This window comes from Psittacula echo (assembly GCF_963264785.1).
Source record: "Psittacula echo genome assembly, chromosome: 13".
In the NCBI taxonomy this organism is placed as follows: domain Eukaryota; kingdom Metazoa; phylum Chordata; class Aves; order Psittaciformes; family Psittacidae; genus Psittacula; species Psittacula echo.
Genome location: NC_137749.1, coordinates 6,640,801 through 6,664,696, shown reverse-complemented (window position 1 = coordinate 6,664,696; position 23,896 = coordinate 6,640,801). Strand labels below are relative to the sequence as shown.

General features: G+C 42.6%; 1 protein-coding gene across 1 annotated transcript in view; it reads left to right on the top strand.

Annotated features, from left to right (window-relative positions):
* Nucleotides 1-7,006: 7,006 nt before the first annotated feature.
* Nucleotides 7,007-23,896, top strand: part of GALNT9 (polypeptide N-acetylgalactosaminyltransferase 9) — a gene marked incomplete at both ends in the record, with an annotated part of 137,171 nt that continues 120,281 nt past the window's right edge. The window contains one exon of the mRNA XM_080628617.1: nucleotides 7,007-7,247. Coding sequence (XP_080484743.1) covers nucleotides 7,007-7,247 — 241 coding nt within the window. The remainder of the gene's footprint in view (nucleotides 7,248-23,896) is intronic.

Genomic DNA, 23,896 nt, shown 5'->3' with positions numbered 1-23,896 from the left:
TATAAAACTTGATCTGGACAGTGTTTTCTGCCTAAGATAATATTTGATTAGATACTAATAAAGAGCTGACTGCAAATTCCATTACCGTAAGGCTGGCTGTGGAAGAGCAGAGGTGTAAATGAGGTAAATAGATTCCAAGGAGGAACTCAGGGTCATGGTCCACAGATGTTAGGTGACAGAGCCAAAGATGGATTTGTTCCTGGGAGTAGCAACACCATTCATGAACCATTTTTTTAACACACTGCTAAAAAGAAGCACTCTGTTTTAAAGGCTATACAGAGTATGAGAGCAGAGACAGTGGCTGCAGCAGAAGGCAGAATACAGAGAACCAGAAGGCAATATTGGTCAGTATGAAAAGCAAGAGTCTCAGCATGCAAACAGCCCAGCTGTTGCTTAGGTTTTTGTACATTTTCTGGCAGCAGGGATAAGTAAAGATGGATTTCAAAGAGTATAATGAGGTAATTTCTGTATCTGTAATAGCTGGATATTAAATTACATTTATGTATCTCTTGCACATTTATTTTCTTTACTAGAATTCTCATAAGCATAGAAGCTGTCCTTGAAAACTTCCCAGATTTATTTGCAGTGTCTGAATCTCTCCATCTTATCACAGTACCTCTGAAATTCCTTACAGTTAGTTATGATGGTTATCAAAAACAGCCATCTGCAGCAGCTGTCATGCAGGTTCCAGCCACCTTCCCTTCTTGAGGCACTGATGGACTGGCCCTCTCTGCCTTCTGTGGGAGATGAGGTCCTCAGGTGTTATTTCTGTTGTTGCATGAAGAAAATCTAGGACTGTGCAAATAATCTTTGATTGTGGTGAATGGTGATAATCCTCTCCTAGCACACAAGCACCTATTCTGAAATTACAGTAGGAGATAATAATAGAAAATGGATAGAGGACTGTGTCGTTGGATTTGAAAAAGGTAGGAGCTCAAGTAATTCTCATTAAAATTGGTGAGAGCTGTAATGTTTATAAATTGGAGCTTCATATAATGTAAGCACGTGGGTTGATTATTTTAGTCTTGGCAGTTATTTATATTCTGGTTTTACAATGACAGGTTTATTGGGTTTTTTAATGCGCATTTGGATAATTGTTAGGTTTTATCTATATGCTGTGTACTACAGGGTGGTCATCAGCACAATATCACAAGCATGAAAGCAGCAGATTTGCCTGCCATTGTACTGTGTATTATAAATCCTCTCTGCGGAGTCAACCCATAGTTTTAATACAGTATGAGGAATATACAGGTAGAGCATCTTTGTGTGTGCAGCAGCGGGTGGTGGAGCATGGTACAGTTTGTGCATCTGAAGAACTGCCCCATGTTCGAATGGGAATTGCTGCAGTTTTAGAAGGAAGCATCCCAAAATTCCGTTTAGCAAACTTCTGTGTAACCTTAGTAAGTGACTAATACTACCCAAATTGAAAGTGTGTGTTCATATATATATACATAATTTCTGAAATGTGTTCAGATTTCAAGGCATTTCATTTGATACAGAACCATTCTCAAGATGAAGTTTAAATTCAACACCTTCAGACTAATCTTGTGAATACTTAATCCCTGCGTTGTGCCTGTTTGAGTAGGTCTGTGATTATGAATGAGAGTCTTTGCACACTGTACTTAGAACCCCGCTAGTAAATGTTCATGGCGTTGGGCGTGTGGTAAGTGGAGCAGAGAGGTCATCTTCCTAAAGTAAACACATTCATCTTGGTTGAAACCACAGCGCATTGTGTTGTCATTCTGCTCTAAGTAAAGTAGACATTTATTATATTCAGGGCTATCTGGTCACCACAGACATCTGCTTTCTGAACCAGCACCAGATATTCTCATCACAGAATCACAGCATGGAAACCCCCCTGTCGTTTGGGCTTTCAGCCTTTTTAATGCAGTGAGAAGGATACCAGGTTGGGGATTCCTCTCTCTGCCTTACCTGGCCACAACACTTCTATGCTAGAAATAACAGGCATTTGGTCAACTGTGAAAGTGCTCTGAAGCCTCTACATCAGCAGGAGCAGAGTGGCGGTTTGAAGCCTTAGGGACCTGGCAGTGTCTTGCTGCAAGAGGAATGACTTGGCTATTGGCCTTCTTGTGCCACTGTAATTACCGGCTTGCCATCTTCTCCGAACCTGCAGCGGAGAAGATAAGAGACTGGTTGGAAACAGCTCAAGTATGAGGCACTTGAGTCTTCCTTATTTATTTTTTCTCCTAACTTGCTGGCTAGTTGTGCAGGAATCTTCATGCAACTTCATGCAAATATGGTGTTTGTTCAAATCTCCTTTTGCAGAGTTTGCTGGGACTATGCAGAAGGGGCTGTACATACCAAATCACTGAAGTATTCGATGGGCTGCAGTACCTCTTTGCAACAAGATGAGGGCCTCAGTTCTGTATGTCTGATAATTTAACAGGGATCTTAGACTTTGTCTGGTTTTGTTGCTGTTCTCTTATAAAAAAGTATTATTTAAAATAGAAAAATATTAGGTTATCGCAAATAAGTGGTGGGCTAGTAAATGCACTTGGGATTTCATTAGGAAAAGGGTAGGTGATGTTATTGTGTGAATAGCTGCAGCTGGAGTCTGCAATTCCAGATAATAATATTTTGTCTGTTTTGATTTTTTTCTCTCTTTAAAGCTACTGTTCAAACACTTAAACGTCAAAGTGTTCCCTTCTACACATTATTCATTCTTGCAGATGTCTTGTATCTTGCAGTAAAACAATCAGAAGGGTATGTCTCTTTAGATACGGTAAGTCAGTCTTGTGTCCTTTTGGAAAAGTGGTTGGGAATGATTTTATGGTCATTAACTTGAATTCAATAGTTTTTTCCAATCTAAGCTTCTTAAAATGTGAAAAACTCACAAAAAACTTTTCAATCACTTCTCACCTCTCCCCGGAAGTAAAATCTTACTTACTTTGTTTCATCAGCAAGCCAGTTCCTTTGTCTCCTTCTAGGGACGTTAAAAGGAAATTCAATGGAAAACATATTGTAAAATACTGAAACTCGTATTGACTTATTTGAGTATGTGCCCACCATACACTGGACTTTACAACAGGGGGCATGGCAACTTCGAGGGTTCTGCTATAGAATGGTACTTTGTAGGTCTGCCATGGCCTCTTATAACTTTTTCTGACCACTTCTGAAGAAAACCTGAACTTAGGAAGTGTCCGCATGATGATGGGTTTTTTTGTGATACTCAGTTGCTGCACAGTCTACACCTTTCAGTAAAACCTAGTTCCTCTGTATTGGCTGAGGTTAATAGCTCTGAATGAATTAGGGTCAAGTTGACTTGGAGTCTGTTGCCTTGACTAGTTACACGATGAGCTCTGCAGATAATGGCTGTAAGATTGATGCTTTTCTAAAGGTTCTGTTCAAAATCTTTTTGTTCAGTGTTGTTTGAAGTGAAATTTACTGTCTCTGACCTCAGTAGCAAAGCAGAGCAGGCTTGTAAATGCAGAAGCAATGGAAGCTTTCTTCTATATCAATATCTTTGTGCCAAGTTGGAGTGTTCTACAGTTAACAGGAGTCAACAAAAGCAAAGAAAACTGTTGTGAGATCAGCATTGTGCAAGACCAATGACAGTTTCAAGGAGAACCACAGATAATAGGAAGGACTGGGTTTTATGCTGCTATCATTGCAGCCTTAGCTATTTGACAGTCCAGTAGCAGCCAGAACTGCCCCAAGGCAATAAACCATCTTTACTACATTAGTGGAGATGCCTATGACAGATGGCTAATTTAGAGTGCTGACTGTTTTTAGAGTCTTTACCTCTGGCTACTTAACATCGTCTTCAGCTTCAGCCAGCTGTCATTTATCCAGGTGTTTATTCTGGGTGAGCACAGCGATAGCAGAGAGATGTAAAAGTGTGACCAAGTATAGACTGTCATTTGAATACACAGTGTCTTGGTGTTTCTTTATAGCGGCTTCCTAATCCATCTTGGATGATATGAGTGAAAACATGAGAAGTATGTGTAAAATCACTAAAAGACTAATAGTGAGAGTGATAGCAAGAGAGAGAAACTGGATTTGTGATTTGGAACGGGATGACAGCATCACTTCTGGTTCGTTCATAGATTTGGAGCAACTTACCAATGCCTTTCCCTGTTGCCATTTGTAAGATGGGCTGGCAGCCTGAGCTGATTGGTATGGCTTCAACAAAAGCATTTTCCCTGAAATCCAGATGTTGCATATATTGATTTGGATCTAGTTTTCATTTGGCAACAGAAGCCTTTCAGAGGGAAGAAAAATTGAAACTTGACCCTTTTTGAGCATGAAACAGTTGCTTCAGCCCAATGCTGTTTGTGTGAAAATGCGAAGCTTTTTGTTCCAATGCAAAAACAAAGTACATTTTCTAACCTTGCAATTGTTCATAGCCACTACTGCCATCCTTGAGGCAGCTCTAACAGTGTATCTTTTGTAACTTACTTTGAAATCCCTGAAAGAGCAGTGATTTAAGAGAGCTAGCTGTTATGGGAATGGTGTTAGGTAAGGTTTCAGCTATGTAAGCAGATTTTCATGTTCTTCTGTACACACTATAGGCTATTTTTAAGCTGACCATTTAAGAACATTCACTTAGCAAAAGGAAGCAAGTGTTTGACCTAAGTCAGTCATGGGTGAAATCATGTCTTTGGAAGAGCCCATTGAAAACTGCAGTGATGCAAAAACCCCCTCATCAAAACTTGGTAAACTCTCTGAGGTAGTTGAAGGTGTTCTGCAACTCGTGGGACAACCTATACACTCGTCTGACAGAATCCAAACTGGATTCTCATGGCCAGCTTCTGAACTTGGAGTTTGTAATGGAAATACTGATCGGACAGATTCTTAACCATATCAAGACCAGCAGGTGTAGCTATAATATATTAAATGCTGTAGAGACATGTAATAAGCTACGTTTGAGCATTAGTTCAATATGTTTTCTTAAACCAAAATGGTATTTTCTAGGAAAAGTAATGCTGTGACAGACTTGCAATAAGAATACTACTAAAATAATCAAAACACTGGGAAATTGCAGGTTCTGAGCTGCTTCTGCTGAACTGACTGAGAGTTTTACTGTTGCCTCATCTAAAAGAACAGCTGGCCCTGCATCTAGACAGTATTTATGTTTAGGAATAGAACAGTACTGTAGGAAGTAACCAAATCCTGTATGCATTCCTATAGATATACCTGTTTGTAAGAGGTAACACAGCAGAAACCTGTGACATCTTTTGGCAGGTATAAATTTATGCTGAAACTCCAGTCTAGGCTTGCTCTGCATTGCTGATCCCTCAACACAGGTTTCATTAGTGATGCTCAAAAGACAAGGGAGGAATTCCTCTGAGACAGCAACGCATCCTCGCAAGCAAACTCAAAGGTGAACAACAGGAGGGTCAGAAGTAGGACAGCAGCGGAGAGTGATCCTGAGCAGGTCTTGCCAAGTTTCAGTGAATGCAGTGAAGTTGTAACTTTTGCTGCATTTTGAGCTTGGCAGCTCCCGAAATCAAGAAGGAAGGATGAAAGGGGAAAAAAATAATCCAACAACCAGGCTTATATTGTGGTGTGCAACTCTCTGAGTGAGATGGTTTAGAAAGGAGATCACTATGAACATGAGTGGAGAAGCTACTATACGAAAGGGCTTATTTAATGGGCATCGGTATCAAGCTTAGAGATCCTTGTCATTCTTCAGCAGTCATTGGATGTGCGTGTCAGAGTAAGGGCCTAGGCTGCTTTTCTCCATCTGTATGTAAGTCCATGATGGGAAAGACATGGGCCTGTTGGAGTGAGTCCAGAGCATGGCCATGGAGATGATCAGAGGGATGGAGCACCTTTGCTCTGGAGACAGACTGAGAAAGTTGGGGTTGTTCAGCCTGGAGAAGAGAAGGCTCCAGGGAGACCTTAGAGCAGCTTGCAGTGCCTAAAGGGGCTGACAAGAAAGGTGGGGACAAACTTTTTTGTAGGGCTTGTTGCGATAGGACAAGGGGTAATGGTTTTAAACTGAAGAGGGGAGATTTAGACTGGATATAAGGAAGACATTTTTTATGCTGAAGGTGGTTAAACACTGGCACAGCTTGCCAGAGAGGTGGGAGATGTCCTATCCCTGGAAACAGTCAAGGTCAGGTTGGATGGGGCTGTGAGCAACCTTATCTAGTTGAAGATGTCCCTGCTCATTGCAGGGTGGTTGGATTAGGTGACCTTCAAAGGTCCCTTTTAACTCAAAAGATTCTGTGATTCTATGATTATGTGTATGCTTGGCAAGAACTTCTCTTTCTCATGGTCGCAGCCGTGTCACTTGCAGTAGGATTGCTAGCCAGTGTTGTACCTCACATGCAATGAGCTCTCCCTGTTGCTGGGAGCACGTGAACTTGTTCCAGGTTGTTTCCAGTAGTGAGGCAGGTGGGGCATCATCCCATCTTCGGGGCACCCCACGGACAAGGACAACTTTCATCCTGTGTGTGGTCAGGAGCTGAGTCTGGTGATGCCTGGGCAGGACGAGGACTCTAGGTGGGCAACGAAGAGAAAATGGCCATTGGTGTCTTCCGTGGGAGAGAAGCACCAACTCGCCTGGCTCCTTCACCGCTCCGTCGTGCTGAAATGCAGCGGGGAGTGCGGGGCGGCGCGGCAGAGCCCCGCAGGCCGGGATGCGGGGCGGGGCGGCGCGGCACGGCGGCTCCACCGTGTGCATGTAGATGAGATCCCCCGGAGCACGTCACTCCGCACCGGCGCTCTGCGTTTGGGGCGGCGGAGAGCGAGGGCGGGCGGGCGAGCGGGAGCGGCCGGAGGAGGAGAAGCGGCGGCGGCGGCGGCAGCTCGGCAGGCAGCATCACTCTCCCCCCCCCGCTCCATGCCGCGCAGCCCGCCGCGGCGCGGGGCCCGCGGGGCGAAGGCGGGCGCCGGGCGGGGAGCGGCGCGGCGGTGCTGAAGGACAGCTCCGCTCCGCGCCGCCCCGCGCCCCGGGGCGCGCCCCGCCGCAGGGTGGCCGCGGGGCCGCTGTCCGCCGCGCCTTGATGTGCCCCCCGCTACCGCGCCCGCGGCTCCCATGGCGGTGGCACGGAAAATCAAAACTTTGTTGACGGTGAACATCTTGGTCTTCGTGGGCATCATCCTCTTCTCCGTCTACTGCAGGATCCAGGACCGCTCCCAGGAGCTGGTGCAGATCGTCCGGAGCGCGGACCGCCGGGCCAGGAGCCGCGGTGCCAAGGTGGGCAGCCTGGCCGACAGGGAGTCCATCCTGCAGCGCCTGGACCACCTGGAGGAAGTGGTCTACAACCAGCTAAATGGTACGGAGGGCTGGGAGGGGATGCAGCACCAGCCCCGGGGTGCGCTGTGTCCTAGGAGGCTGCTGCAGCTTGGGGAAGTGCTGCCGAAGTGAGGAGGGAAGCCCGGGCATCATACACATCATACCCCACTGCTGAAGGGCTGAAAGTGAAGTGGCTGCAGGATTTTGCTGGAGGGATTTGTTGAGCCCCCCCAACTCTCAGTCCAAAGTCAGGACTTCCTCAGTAGGTACAAAGTTAAGGAGGCTGCAGAGTTCATGGGTTTAAGGGTTAGTGGAAGTTCCTACCTACTGTGCCAGGTTTTACAGTTTGCCTGGATATGTTAACTCTGCATGGTGTTTGTGTAGCAAGTGCACTGTTAGGTTATAGCTGGAAGTCATTTACTTGGTCTCAGAACTACTTTAAAAACATTCTGCTGAGTTCTTATGCTGTGTACTTTTAATGGCCAATTTAAACATAGCACACATATTTCCTTAATGACTGCCATTTGAATTTGATACTATCTTTGGTGAGGAGGGGAAAGCATTCACCACTTCTTTTTATTATGACATACTGTTCTAATTCACCAGCCTTGAAAAATCTTGGTAGGTAAGCAAAGAACCCTTCCATTGCAGTTGGAATAGGCTAAGCCATAAAAGTTGCTGTAGGGTGACTAACCTTTCATATAGAAACTGATTCTTTAAAACAAGTGCATTTCTGTTTGCATAGATTTGTAAAGGTCTAAGGGTAGAACATCAAAGAAATAAGTATGTGATTAAATACATCAGTGCATTGGACAAGGAGAGGATGAGGGAGTGAACTTTTGCATGAAATTGTGATGTAAACGTAACATTTAGTGTCTAGCACCAAATAAAACTTGTAGTGTAAATATGTTTCAGTATACCAAATGGGCTTGTAGGCTGCTTGGGAAAATCTTACTCATAACATTGATTTAACAAAGGCTACTGTAGTCTCAGAATGCAGACAAATGGGAGGGTTAGGATAAAGTATATTTCCTATTACTACTTTCTGAATGAATGTATAAATCTAAGTAGGTTCGACTGTTATGGTAATGCTCAGTCTGCCAGCGACTGTTACAGAACAGGCATCCCCTTACGCGCTTCTCTGTATAAACAGGGAAGAGAGAAGGGGAATGTGAAGTGTGGGTGTCAGTCACAAAAATACAGTCGTGAATTAGAGGGAAAGTGTCAACAGCTGTGTTTCCTAACCATACTTTGGAGCAGTTTTGAAGAATGTAGGATTTAAGAGGGAAATCCTCCTCCTAAATTCCACCAAGTCATGGAGTTCCCAAGCTAAATTAGATCAGTCCCCGAGCTATATTCATCGTAGTTCAGCTATGAATTGATTGGTTCTTGGTGGTGGTCACAGGTGAGGCTTGGGTAGGATTTACCCAAGGCTCATCTCAGCATCCCCCAGAGAATCAGCAGGAGCCCATTGCATGTAATGATTGTGGCTTCACAGTGAACAGGAAGTTCTCTGTAAAGTATGCTTTTATTTTGGGGACTTTTATTCCTTTTCCTTTAGTTTGTTGGATACAGAGCTGCCCAGTCAAATTACTTGAACTTAAATGTTATGTTGCTGCTTCAGGTCATAATAAACACTGCAGGCAGTTTCTTCTTGAAAGTTCTCACATAGGAAAATAGAGTTTTTCAAGCTGGGCTGTTCATTTCCACTCAATTTCTCACTGACACAGTTGGGGCTTTTTATTTCACAGTGGTACCTTCACACAGATGAATTATTTGATCATTGTGAAATCAAACTTGTCACTGTCTTTATTTTCTTTCTTCATCTTGTGGTAAGAAAACTGAGAAGTCAAAAAAACTTAGGAAGTGCTCCACTGAAATGATTGGAGTTGCATCGCTGTAACGTGAATCAGGATCAAGCATCTGTGTTTGGGTTTAGCTCACTGGTATTCTGTTTCTGGTATCATGACTCATTACTTATGCCATTAATGGGCATACTGCTGCTCTGGCAGCATTGAGATTCCAGGGAGCCTTTCTGTGACGATGCTCTACCATGTTTCACAGAAAGACTGATATTACTGAAACACTCTGTCTGCTCTGGAGCTGTGCAGCATCATCCGCATGTTGAGCAAGGTTTCTTCAGACATTATCCTGGATACTATTTTACCACAGGGTTGGAGAGCCCTCTGAGGCTTTCTTGGATGTTACCTTTTCATGCAGCAGGTCACTTTTATATGGACAGATAGACATGGGTCGATTTAATTCATAAGGAATATGGATTCCTTGCATAACCAGAATTCCTGCAAGTTTGACTCCAGCTCAGGTCTGTCCAGATCAGGATTTCATTTTCCTCCTCCTGCTTCTTTCTATTTTGAGATCAGCGAATTTAGAGCCACCTATTTAAGTATCTTATATTTTTGGTAGTAAAGTCTCTGTTTTCTTTTATTCCATTTTTCTCTTCTATTTGGATTAGTCCTAAACTGATAAGACCTTAACTGGATTTCCTAGGGACTCTGTTGAAGATCCGAGGCAATAGAAGGACTTTTCTGTGAGAGACCAGCCCTGCAGCTATTCAGAATTTTGTTTCCATCACACTTACTTGTTTGCATGAAATCACAGAAATGTTATTTGAAAGTGTACTTTCTGCCAGGAAAAATGAAACACAAGCAGTAATACAGGTGCATCAAGAGGCAACCCAAACCTGATCACTAGAGAACTCATTAACTTCTCAAGCTGAATAAAAACTGTGCACACGATGCCTGTGGAGATGCGCGCAGGACGCAGAGGACCACACGTGAAAGTAGAAAGTTGGTCCTCGCAATTATCTTTGGCAGAACAAGAACTTTTTGGAATAGAATGAATGAGAATTGCCATGATTCCCTGCAGAGCAGTGCAGACATACACCCAAACAATAGTTTTCAGTTGGCTTGTGCTTTGGTTTTCTGTCAACTTAGAAAAATAGTGTTTCTAAAAGCTTTCTGTTCACTCAGCTGCTGTGGGTTGGGGTGGATGTAAAAGAATGGAGCATGCAAAGGGAAGGGAAAGCAATGAAACACGTCAGTGGAATTTCCTTGGTGAAACCTTCTATTATCTCTTAATATTTGACTTAGAATATAACAGTTGAAAAACTGAGTTATTTTGGATCTAGTTCATCAATCTCTCTATTTTTTCCTTCTTACTGTGGCACTTCTATTGATGAGTATGATTTATTGTCAGTCAGCACAGAACTAATGCCAGACAGACCTAGTAGCAATTCATGAAATGGCATAATGGTAACACCCTGGAATGTTCTTCCTTTGCCTCTGTTTTTTTGTAAAGGGGAACAAATAAAAAAGATTTAATTGACTGATTTTTTTCCCTAATCAATTTTGCATCTGAATGTGTTGCTAATGATTTATCATTGAGAGTAAAGAATTTTTGATGCCCCAAGTAGAGCATAACCTTTCATGCCAAAAGCAATTGAAGGGTCAGACTACAATTTCACTGTAATTGCCTTTTTCCCTTTTCACTGTCTCTTTCCAGTAATACACAACAATCAATACAGCATGTAATTAGATTTCATTCAATCTGCAAAGATTAAGAGAATTTTCATCTTCTCATTATGTATGCTCACGTCATGTCTTCCTACCCATGTCTTCTATATTAGACCTCTTTGACCTGCTCTGTTGCAGATGTGGAGGGATAAGTTTGGAGTATTTCCTTGAATTTGACAGATTATCATTCTTTACACATCATAATTTGATTTTGCTCTCTTTGGGAAGATTAAATACAATAGCAATTTCCAGTCTGATAAATGGGTTTTATATTGCATCCACATTTTGTGGAGGAAGGGGGAGGAAAAGCTGGACAATTCACATAATTGCAGCACACTGGCTTAAAATGCTGGAAATAGCAGGTCCTAGGTGCACAGGACTGATTCATGCAGATGGTGACTCCTGATTTTTAGAGTGTACTGGAAGCAAAGTGATTGCATTTAAAATTCAGCCTGGCAATCTGCATACTTAAAAGGTACAGTAGTATTTTTTAAAGGCCCGTTTATTCTCCATAGGCTTGGGACCAGTTGAGAATAGTTCCAAATTTCCATATAAAAAGTAAGGGTTGGGAACAGGATGCAAACAGATCCTGCAAATGTCCACATCAGGTTTGTCAAAAAGATGCTTTTACAGCTGGCAACTTCCATTTGAAAAGTAATTCCTTAGCAGGGAAGAGGTAAACCACGTGTGCATGGAGGAAGAGTCAGTGTGACTGCCAGCCTTGCATCAATGAAACTGCATTGTCTCATGCACAGACTCTCATGTTAGAACTACTTCTGTTTAATTTGTTAATGGTCTGACGCTAATATAATTATCTCCTTAACATATGGGGGACCATTCTCAACCATGTGCTTTACTTGTCATAGAATCACCGAATAGTTTGGGTTGGAAAGCAGCTTAAGATCATCCAGTTCCAAACCCCTGCCATGGGCAGGGACGCCTCGCATCAGCCCGTGTTTCCAACCTGGCCTCAAATGCTGCCAGGGATGGAGCATTCACAACTTCCTTGGGCAACCTGTTCCAGTGCCTCACCAGTTTCTCTGTTTACCACACAGTATGTAACAAGTATTTTTGATTGTTCTGGGTCAGTTACTCAAGCTTAGTTAAGCAACCGTTGTCACAGGCGTGACCTGAAGGTACTGCAGAGTGATGGTCAAGTCCAAAACATCGGTTTCCACTGCATACTGGCTGTGTTAGACTTGATTTATGGAGCTGAGGAAACTCATCATCAGTGCTTTCAGGAAGGCCAAGGTTTTATTCCCCCAAAATAAGGGAAGAAAATATCATGGGTCAATATTTGAATAGCCCCTCTGAAAATACAAGGTAATACTTGAAATAGAATTACTCTGTTCAGGCACTTTAAGGAGAAAAGGCCTAAAGGTTTGGTAGATAGAAGAGAGTAAATCGCTTTTGTGAAAAACACAAAACTGCATTCAACTCTTCAAAATATTGACAAATAGAAAAAATACATCTTCATTCCAGCAGCACATCAGTGATTTTAAAGTCTCTCCCTGTACTCTATGTTTCATATACTGGTAACTGGGTTTTTTTAACCTAATGTTTCTGGTTTTTTTGTGTTTGTAGCTGGGAAGAAAGCTTATTTTGACAGAAAAATCGTGGTAATTTTATCATTGACTCATTTATTTGTGTAGAGCTTGAATCATTTTGTACTATATAGGATTAAAAGCAATGTTTACAGAGGTGGAAAGAAAATCGTTGACTGATGTTGCATTTGTTGCCTTTTAGGAAGTATTGCAGTTCAGTTTCTTTCCATTTATTTGTAGATGCAGCTGGATTTGGAAAAGCAAATATGGGGCTGTCATCTTCCTAGTGAAGAGCAGCAGTGGGGTTCTTGCACATCTATAACCACTGCATAGGTTTAGAGAATGTAGAAACCTGTCTTTAACCTAATACTCTTGATAGCGGGAGGTGTGGGGGGTGGTTTTGTGTGCTGTTTGTTGTGTGTTTGAGGTTTTTAGTAGGTAAAGGCAGGTAGCAGTTAAAACAGGAGCATCGTTTAAGAATGCAGTTCCAGCCACTGAGTGTATGGCTGTTCTCCAAGGAAATAATAAGATTTATGAAAGGAAGGAAAAGAAATGAGTCATGTTTAACAAATCTTCCTATTCTTAATGCCTTTCTGTAACCTTACTAATGGGTGTTCAGTCTCTCTCAGTGTACTTGACATACTTATTTATTACTGTTGTTAGTTGTGGGGTTTCACTGGTAAGTCGTTTCCATCACTTAGTTTAAACTACCAAAACTGAAAGGGGCAAAAAAAAAAAAAAGGAAAGAAGACAAAGACAAAGAAAAAAAGCCTGTGATGTTTTGGATAACAGGAAGGAAGGAAGAAAGCCAATGACAGCAGAACGGCTTCCAACCTTGTTGTAGTCCTATTGATCAAAACTGTCCTCTGAAATAAGAGAAGTTTAGCTTCTGAGAATGAAAGCCAGAGAGAGATCCTCCCACTGACCCAAAGTTATCTTCTCCTGAGAGCACAGAGCTAAAGCAGCCAAGTGCTAATTGAATGTGTATGACTTGTGTATATAACTCTTTTCTGAAAAGCCATAGCTATGGTGCTGTGGAAACGGCTGTGAATATCTGAAAGCCTCATAGGTGGAGGCAAAACCCATTTCAAGGACAGCAAGGCAGATGCAAACAGATTAAAAATTGTCTTTCTACCCTATAGTTTTTGTCTTTTCGGGTGTTGTGGAATATCCAGGTTTCGCAGGCAGTTTTGGAGACAAGCTACAGTGCAACTGATGCTTGCTGGTTACTCAAGTCCTCTAGTGCATAAGCATAAAAATTACCTATAGCAAGGTCATCTCCTGAATAAAGATATTCTTGACTTACAGAATAGAAGGAAGAAATCAGGGAGCAGCATGGTGCAACTTGGTCTCAGGTCCCCTCATTTAGCTGGGGTTACTTGAGTTTAAATGCATGGTAGTACTGCTGGGGATGAAGGTGGCAATCTTGGTTCTGTAATTCATATCTCAGTTTAATCTGCTAGGCTTTCCAGTTCTTATTTGCAAACTCTCCTGTACACTGAGGAGTATGGAATTTCACCCAGAGAAGATAGCTTCAGAGCTTGTCAGGCTTCATCTTTTCAGTGTCAGCTTACCTCTAGTTTCTCTCCTGTCCTCTTTCATTGCCCACATATCCACACTAGTAGTGTACAAGAGTGGCGTGAATAATCTGTATGACTTTTTTTGCCTTCATTTTTTGAACTCTGAAGCAGTAGGAAAGAGACTTAATTTGCATCAGCAAGAGTTCTTCTAAAACAGAATTGAAGATGGGATTACTATGTGTGGCAAAGTGGTCCTTTCTTCAAATTGAGCTTCACCAGCTGCCTTCACCTATGATCTGGTGTAGATAAATGAGTGAGCTCTGTTTGTATCTGCAAGTCTGTAGATGTCCAAGGAATTGGTATTTTGGAGCTGAGTTCTGCTTTCTTATCCCTCTGCCATTCTCTTCCAAGGTGAGGGAAGTGGGCTTGTGTTTCTGTGGTTCTTTGCACTATGTTTTTATTTCATCTCATTTAGCTAGCTTGGACTCATTGCTGTGTGAAGAAAGTGCAGCAATCCAGTGGAACATCCAGAGGAGGGCTCTCACCAGTTTCCTGCTCCTCTTGCTGCATTTGTCAGGCCATTTCATTTCTGAGTAATTGTGTGTGTTTGATTATGTCACAGAATCACAGAATCTTGCTGAAATGTGTTTTGAATCTTACGGAATCATAGAATCTTGCTGAAATGTGTTTTGAGGGGGCTCAAAACGTTAAAACGTCTATAGACAAGTTTGTTGGTCTAGTAGTAAAAGAAAGAAATGGATGTCCTCAGGATAAGGCAAACCCACTTGCTATTTGCCATCAGGCTAAGTGACTCTGTGTGCATTCTGCCCAGCCTGCAAAGCTGTCTTGTGAAGCACATGTGGCTGCCTGCCTCTCTGTTTATTTTACTTAGGTGACTTGTTCTGAATGATCTGTTCTCAAGTCAAGGATGAGCCTTGGATCCTGAATTGGTTTGTGTGCTCAGGGAGGGGAGTCCCTAGTGAAACAATGCAGTAGGAAGGGGCCAGTTCTGGGAATCTCTGACAAATTGCAAAAGGCAATCGTTTTTCCAAGTATGCCCTTGATTACTGGCTTTGGAGGAGAGACTGAGGGCAGGGTAGACAATAGACTGATTCTGCTTTGTCATCATGAGCATGTGGATGCATAGTTTTCTCAGGGGCTGAAGAGATGTCAAAGTAAATGAGCAAAACATGGTTAGAAAAGGTAAGAATGTAGATTTCTGAATATTTTGAGCCTTCCACCACCTCCTATGGTGCTGTTCTGTAGAAGCCCTTTCACTCGCCACCACAGTGTGATTTATACTGTTAATACCTTAGCTCTAATTTGCATGTCATCCTGGGAGAATGGGCAGTGATTAAGAAAACTAAACCAAGGAAAAGGTTTTACAGATGGTTCTGGCAGGCAGAGGTATTTGATGCCTGTGTACTATAGGAGAGGGTTTCCTGTTTCTCAGCATCATTTGGAAATTACATCTAAATAACCCAAGTCAGTGGATGAAACTACAAAGGAGCACATGGGGCATCTGGGATTCTTCAGTGCATTTGCTGCAATCTTCATCTCCTGGGCTAAATGTTACAGCAGATGCCTAAGAGGCTGCTGTAATGCTGGTGTCTCCCTTGGGTGCAATAGCCACTGCAGCATGGTATAGCACTGCCAAAAGCCTCAACGGGTCCTTGATGCCTCCTTCTCCTCTGCAAGGCCAAGACGTCTGTGGAAGAAGCTGCTGATATAAAGGCCTTTGCTACCTGTGCGTCACTGGACTCTGCTCCAAGGGGGCAATTCCTTAGCTGTACAAACCACTGCTTTCCAGTCTTCATGCAATTAGCTGTGGCAGGAGGGGTAGGAGAAGATCTCAGTCTATGTAGGAAAAAGGCAGCTGTGGAACTCAGTTATCTACTTTTAGTTACATTTCAGAACTACTTACACAGGCAGTCCAGTTGCCTTTACTGGAGTGCTCATGAGAATAGGTACTCTCTAGTGTAAGGGTCTCTCACGCTTTGTAAGGCATGACTCAAACTAGGTTTGCTAGAGCTGCATTTGAATCACTGCTTGGTACAAGCAGCATAAAAAGTCTCCCAACCAGACTTTAATGTCTGATAAACTGATCGGAGGAGAAAATGGATCCTGCCAGGTGTCTCACTTTGTGAAGTTCTTAAAATATACTAGTACTGAGGTTCACACAGTGCTGTGTTAGACTATGCAGATACCTGTAAGGGGTATCCTCTGTCATAGACTTCATAGGCTTGTGAAGCACAGAGCTAGTCTCTGTTGGATTACCAGTGTGTGACTAGTTTTTGTTCCTTGGGAGAGCTGTTAAAAATCATACCTGTGATACAGTCAGCAGCCATCTTTAGTTGGGAATCAAAGTCAGAAATCTAAGTCCAACACTTGCTTTCTAAGCAAACCTCTGGTCCTGCCAACCCCTGTTCTGCTGTCAGCAGGCATTGTGCGGACAGTGATAGATATTGCTGGCTGGATGGGAAACTTGCTCAAATAGGTTTTTATCCCTGCAGCAATGATCCAAGTTCTCCTCAGCTCACCCATGCACTTAACTCCTGTTGAAGTCAGTTGCCTAAATTCATCCATGCTATTGATCCAGAAGCATCAGCACAGAGAGTAGTTATCAGCTCAGTAACACCGGTAACAAATTTGGCCACGAGACAACCATCGGATGCATCACAAACTGGAACTTGAGCAAGGTCACACCAAGTCTCCGGTTTCTGTTTCCCACAGACTAGCATCCTAGCCAAGGTACTGCTGTATCATTCGCAGAGCAAAAAGGGCTTTGTTGCGCAGGAGCTCATTTTCCCTGCAATTCTAGAGGAGTTTCCTTCTCATTTCATCTGTCGTATTTCTGGTGGGGTGCTAGGGTTAATTGGTTGTTTTTCATTTGGATTCTTTAGGCTGGTTTTGTATTTTCTTTGGCAATGGGGCCTTACTGCCCTTGTAGAAATTGAGTTTTTTCTACAGCTTTCATATGCCTTTAGGATGTGAAGCTTTTGTAAATAAAAGTGCATTTTTTGTTACATTAACTCATTTTCAAGCAAGCCTTGTGTGGTAGAAAAGATTGGTGCTTTTCTTTCCTGTGCATACTGAACTGGAGGCAGTGATAAGACTAAAAATATCCCCAATTGAAATAGCGTTGTATAACCCAAAGGTTAGCCTTCCTCAGGATTAAAATTTGCAGTCGCTGTATAGGTTCCTTGTGAGGCAGATTTCTACTCATCCAGCCATGTGTAAAATGAGGCTACTGATAGCTGCAGAATCTTGTGTCTGCAAAACTCAATCCCATTGGTGCCACCAGCACAAACTGCTGATGGAAGATGCTGCTCCCTGTTGTGCTGGTGTCAGCTGGCCAAGAAGCATCCATGGCCCTGTCTGTCCAAGCACTGGACCAGGGGGTGCTGAGCAGGGACTAGGTGCTGTTCACATCTCTAATAGGAAAACCAGCTGTTGCTGCACAGAGCTGTTAATCCTAAAGCATGATAGATTGCATGTGGCTCTGTGTAACAGATGGGAGCGGAGTGTGAGGTAAGAGTGAGCTGATCAGGTTATTAAACTAATGCTAAGCTGCCTCACTGCTGAAATAGTTGATGTTTATAACTTAGACAAAGCAATGAGGGAGTTTGGCATAGAAAAACGCGTGGTTTAGGTGTTAGCCTCTGTTAAGCTTAGGTTTGGAAACCACTTTTTTTGGTAGTTCTGTTACATAATTTGTGTCAAATGGAGAATCCCCAGAAGGTGGTCTGCAGATTTAGGCTTCTGTCTTCCAGCACCATCACAGGTATGAGGGCAGCCAAGTGCTTCACTGGAACCTGGTTCTTTATTTCTTCTTGGTAACCAGTCTTTTCTCCCACTTTTGAATGGTCTGCACGTGCTGGAAGTTGCAGCTCTCTCAACACTTGAAGAATATCTTTTGTTTGTGGATAGATTTTAATTGTTTGTGGATAGGTTTTAATTGCAAATTTCCCACCTTTTTTCAGTTTAACATTTGGCAAACTCACTTGATGTGGGACTTCCTGGGGTATTTCTTTAGGTATAGACCTCAACACGTCAGCACCAGCACTGAACTCTCTGCTCTCAGCTACTCTTGGAATACACAAACCCAATAATCTTTGATTTTTAGACCTGTGCCAGCCTGATCCTCCTCCTGAAATAGATCCATCTGGCTCAATGCATTTTCATTCAACAGGAAGTTAATTTTGTAACGGAACTGGCTTTTATAATTCTTGTGTCCCGTGGGGTTATATGTGAAACCTTCTGTTTTCTGGAAGTGGCGGCTTGGTGTGGTTCCCATACTCAGTCATGTTCCCGTTTCAGGCCTACAAAACTTTAAGCCAGGCTGCAGGGAGCCCGCTTAGATGAGGTCAGGGAATTGAGATCATCTGGGATTCATTCTGAACCCGATCTGCCTAATAACTGGGTTCTTTGCCTCCCTCTTTCTGTCACACATTAGAAAGTTCTGAGTGAGATTTTTAAGTCTCCATTGCCCAGGGAGAGGTGCGAACAGAAGATATGTGGGAATGAGGAGAAATATTCATGAGAGAACAAAGGCATGTCCTAACTTTGAAGCTGGGATGGTGCAGCCCAGCATGCCAATGGACACGGGCTAAGTGGTGCAGCCCTTGGAGAAGGCATTGATCATTGCAGAGGGATTTTTGCATATGGTACAAGACTACTTGTTCAGGCATCTTTCAGCCCTTAATCATACTGACAAGAAGCTGGAGCACAAGTAACTGCTGTCTCTAGAGACATAGCAGAGGTTGTGGAAGAATGAAGACAGTGAAATACTTTGTAGGATTATTCTTACTAAAGTTGCTTATAGTCAATGGAGTAAACATGGGATTAGTGAACTGGGATCAGGGTCTGTGCATGAGCCATGCTAGGAGTGCTCTAGCTCTAAGGAGAGGTGGAGTTCCCCATTGCAGCACAACGTGCAACAGGTTATTCTGGTAAAGCCAGTAACACAGTTTACTTTGACAATTCATGTTAATGTAGATGGTTGAGAATTGTTCTGGACCAGACTTCCAAGTGATGAAGACTGTCTTTTACACAGCCTACTTACACTGTAGTAGCAAGATCAGAATCAGGCCCAAAGGACAGGCCAGCTAGTGCAGGATCATCACCAATTAGACATGACCAGGCGATGCTCTGTGCGATGGTAGGCTGAGATATCCTCTGTACACTGTGCTGTCAGAAAACTAAACTGGGTATTTCTGGATATGAATTTACTTTAGAAAAAGTCATCATATGATCTTTTGGCTTTGTCCCTGAAATGAAAGAACATGCCTCTAATCTGTTTGATGGGTGATATTTGATAAGGGTGTATGCCTGTGGCTTCTCTGTGCTAGATACGAGTGTCTCAGCATATGGTTGTGAAACTAGAGGTTGATTATTTTTGAAAGTGTTTTGACAGATACTCAACTGACGAATTCCCTGTTAAAAGAAAAAACCCAAACAAAAAGGTTTTGTTTGATACTCTGCTGATGATCCCGGTTGGATTTGGGATCATGCTTTAATTTCTATTTCTTTCAAAGGGAGGGAGGGAAAAGCACCCCTAGTATTACTGATCAGGAGGATTAAGTTTTTAATAAAGGCCAGGGGAACCAGGCAGGTTGCATGGAGTGGTGTGTCCCGCTGCTGTAGTGCCTCCCTTCCGAAGAGAAGAAGTGCTAGTTTATTGAGTCAGGCATTTCCATGTGAATTTTCTTTAACATGGTATCCTTATGGGTAAAGTAGTTTTAAATGGGGTCACAGATATACCTCATTATTTCATTAGGAATCCCCTAATCTGTGAGCAAAAAGCATGTTGCTTTATCACTTAACCTGTTCCCATTATTGCCACTAAGATCTGACAAGAATCAATGTGTAAGCTCACAGGAACTGGGGGCAAAAGGAGCAGCCTAAGTGCCAGGTTTAGAGAAGATATTTAAGTCTGTTGAAATACAAGACCTGGGCTTAGGAGACCTGGGCTTCACTTCCAGGTGTGCCTTTCCTTTGCTCTTCAGTTGTGCCAGCTCATCTCTCTGCTCTTTTCATCTCCTTCCCTTATCTGTGTTCTCTGTTTAACTGATCCAAGTCCAGACTAGTCTGTGCAGCATCTTACCTTGTGATATTCTTAATCAATGATATAAATAACAGCCAGATATCCAACAGACATAGACATCCAGTAACTACCACAGTTAGAATCATAGAATAGTTAGGGTTGGAAAGGACCTTAAGATCATCTAGTTCCAACCCCCCTGCCATGGGCAGGGAAAATTAACCCTAAAAAGAAGTGTTTAGTTCCTTGAGCAGCAAAAGCAAAAAAGCTGACTTTCTTGTGGGTTGCTGTTCTAAAGGTGAATTCTTGGGTTGTCTCTAATAGCTCCAGCAGGTCTCTTGTATTTGCTCTTTCATTGAGCCTCTTTGCTCAGTAGGAATATTTTAATGTCACTTTCTTCCCAGATCTTGACTTCTGTGACATTGGCAGAAATGTAATTTTGGGAGACCTCTGACTGTCTGCCAAACCTTGGCTGAAGTTAGACACAGTCCTCAAAGTCTAACGAGCAGAGGTGAGGGGAGGGTATGAGAGAGGGAAGCAAACTGATAGACAAGTGCAGGCAGCATGATCTCACAAACTCTTCTTTTCTCAGCAAACCAGCCTAAAAATCATATTGGTGACAAATGGAATTTTTACTCATTTAAACACAAACATGAAAATAAAGTTCTTGGCTTTTAAAGGAACCAGATCAGATCTTCACATTGGATTCCTCTGCTTGCTCCGTTAATTGCCAATATGTTGACACAAGCATTTCTCTGCTTTTCTACTCACTTCAATTAGTAACTATAGCAGCATGAGTTTTCCCTGACACTACCTCCGTACTGCAGGAGACCTTCCTTTATTTTCAGCTCCCAAAAATGGCAGACTTAGGTCCTACTAGCTTGTCTCATTGCCTTTCAGTAGTGACTGCATAATTAAATTACGTGAGAAGCAGAGAAATGATCCTGCTCTTTGCTAGGCAGCATGGAGCATGTCCTGCTGCTCATCCCATCAGATACCTCTCATGGCACAGTGGGCTTCCTCTGGGACCACTTGGTGCTGGAAAGCTCTATCTGATTATAGGAAATGTAGGTCTGACCTGAAGCTTAAGCGTGACTGGATTGCACATCTGCTTTATGTCCTTGAGGAGGGATGAGTCCAAGCTGTAAACTCAGACTTCAGTTTTCTGAAATTCAAATCCTGATTTGCACCTGTCTCTTCACTGAAGGATCTTCTTCTCCTGTATAAATACACCTTCTATCACTGTCTTCATTTCTCTCTGCTCTCTAATTTAGCATCTCATAATGTAGTCGTAACTACAAACCTGAGGCACATCAGGGGACAGAAGCATTCATTCTTTTATTTAATTTCTGCATAAAGTAAAGGAATGCTTGAAAAATAAATGAGTCTCTGAAAAAACTTGAATTTCTTTTTACATTGCCTTGGTGGAAACCAGCTAAGCACTGTTGTAGTCAGTGGTGTTAGGAAGGTAAATTGGAGAAGTCTGATCCACAGTCAAAAACTGGGCCATTGTCTTTGTATGTGATGTGCTGTATGTGGTAGCTTTAAAGAGGCTGTGTAGGTGGATCAAAGTAGCGTGTTGTTCCCAAATGCACCCTGCCATTGTCAAACGGTGCCACTGTGTCTTGCAGTGAGTTTGTCAGGGCCTAAACTACCCATAGGTCACAGTCAATTCGTAAAAATACCAACATGCAATGAAGCCAATCTTGTTAATAATGAATCAGGTATTATAGCAGTGCAGGGTTTTAAAGTGCCTGTAACAGTGGATTGTAGCTTTCCCGCTCCTGAAAGTCTGAGTCAATTTATCTTTATATCAACAATAAACTAGAACAGGCAGAAATCAAAGCAAGCAATGTTTTTATTACCGCTTTTAAATAAAACATTGTGCCAATATTTTTTCCCTAACATTACATCTTTATTTTCTCAAATTTATTGACAATTGCTATTTATCTTCATTTCTCCTTTCTTTTGCAAAACTGTCTCATCCTTTGATTTACTTTCTCCGGAGAATATGATACCTAATTCTTTTTATTTTTCCCTGATAAATCCCTGATTAATTGTATTTTATAAGCTATCCGTGCAACATTGTGTCTTTCATTTCTAAATAGGTTCTCTTTTCTAGAGCAAACACTTTCCTCTCAAGAGCCAAAACCAAATCCAGGCTCAGCATTTCCTTAAACAATAGCAAGGCACTTCAAAACCAAGTACGATTCTCAGCACTGTGTACTCTTTCTACTTCTCTGTGAGCAGGGGAGAATCGGACCTTATTTGTGGCACATCCTCTAACGGATCCTGCTGTAGATGTGGCTGCCAATTTATCTCACCAATTAGGAAGACTCAGCATAGTAACTTTCTTTATCTGTTATAGCTTCAGAACTGCCATAAATTGTTGATTTGTAAGCATTTTGATTCCGAGCTTGATTCTGGGCTGTGTTTTTGCTGTTTAAAGTGTGTTCTTTGTTTGATTTTGAACTGACTTGTCTTGCTGGTAGAAAATTAAATCATACATATAATAAGAGGTTGGTGGGAAGAGGCACTGCAGCCTGGCATTGACAGGCAAGGCACAGCTGTAGTGCATGTTGATGTGAGATATGAAGATAAAGACAAGGGAGGAAGGCTATGGAAAAGCAGAGATGTAAGTTCCATCTCAAATCAAATTTCTGAGCCAAGCTTCCTGAGAGGTGTCAAAGATGTACCTGAAAAAGATGCACACAAACACAGTTCAAGAAAAATAACATGTATCTGTGGATGTGAAATAGACAATCTGACAGAAATTAGTGTATTTTGAAGCCAGCCATCAATGTTGCTGGGTAATGATGCAAAAGAAAAGTATGCCAGCTTTAAAGAGCCTACAGTATCACACTGGAAGGAGAAGAGGAATCGAGGCACTCTCTGTCTCCTGTCAAAACCAATATCCAAGTTGACTGATTTTCAGTTAACCAGTTCCCTTAAAATGATCCGATGGAAGTGTCTGAGATCTCATGTCCTCAATGGCAGCTGATCTCTTCTGCCATCTGTTCTCGAGGAGATAAGATTGAGAAGAGGCAGGTAGAGAAACAGCACTGCTGTGGCAAAACTAGGGACTTTTTCAGATCATTTGATTCTCTTGTGGCCAACAGAGACACTGGACAGTGACTCCTGGAGCGTGGAACAGTAGACATAGCCAGCAGGTCTGTAGGTGTTATGTTGTCTCTTTATTGTTGTTGCATTGCCAGAGGTGGACTTGGTGAACCAAAATTGACATCCTGCTTTGAAGCATGATGTGATTGTGAATTCCAGCAGTTACTACATCTGGGTTTAATACTGTTGTCCTCTGCTGCGTAAAATGGGTTGAACAACCGTGAGCTTTTCAGTCATTCCAAAAGCAAGTGTTGTGTGTGACTTTGTTATTGGGAAAGCTGTCTGTGTGATTATGTTAGTTTAATAGCAGGCTGTTGAGGTAAATGAGCAGGGAGGCGTATGAACGTCTGCAGATAATGTGGAGCATGATTACAAAGTGATGCTGCAGGAGATGAGCTTGTCTGCCCCTTGTTGAGAGCTCACAGAACACCCTTGAGCAGGGAGAGAAGGGTCTTGCTTAGTCTTGGACACAATCCCTCTGAGACAGCAGAGTCCCAAGGGTGCCTGACTGAAACCTGGGCTGAAAGGAAGTACTTTGGCAAGCTTGGCAATGTGAGATGCCATACAACCTTGAGTTAGTTTAGACTTTAGTATCAGCATAATAGAATCTAGAGTAGTACAGGCCTGTACAGGACCGAAAGTTAGATAGATGTGGTGTTTTAGATTCCTTGTATTTAAAGTGGATTTCTTCTATATGGAATCTAACCCTGTTGGGCTGGTCTGAGAGCAGGCCAGTAGGGATTTTTCATCCAGAACTGCAACAGAAACCGAAGGTTTCTGCTGTAATGGTTGGAGATGTGTAGTCAGCGCTGGTGGTGCATGGAAATGTCATTGCATCCAACAGCATCTTTCCAGCTGTGGGCTGTATCCTTCAGCCCTTGGGTCAGAATTCCCTTCCTGCAGCGGTTCACTGCTTCCCTTCCCTACCT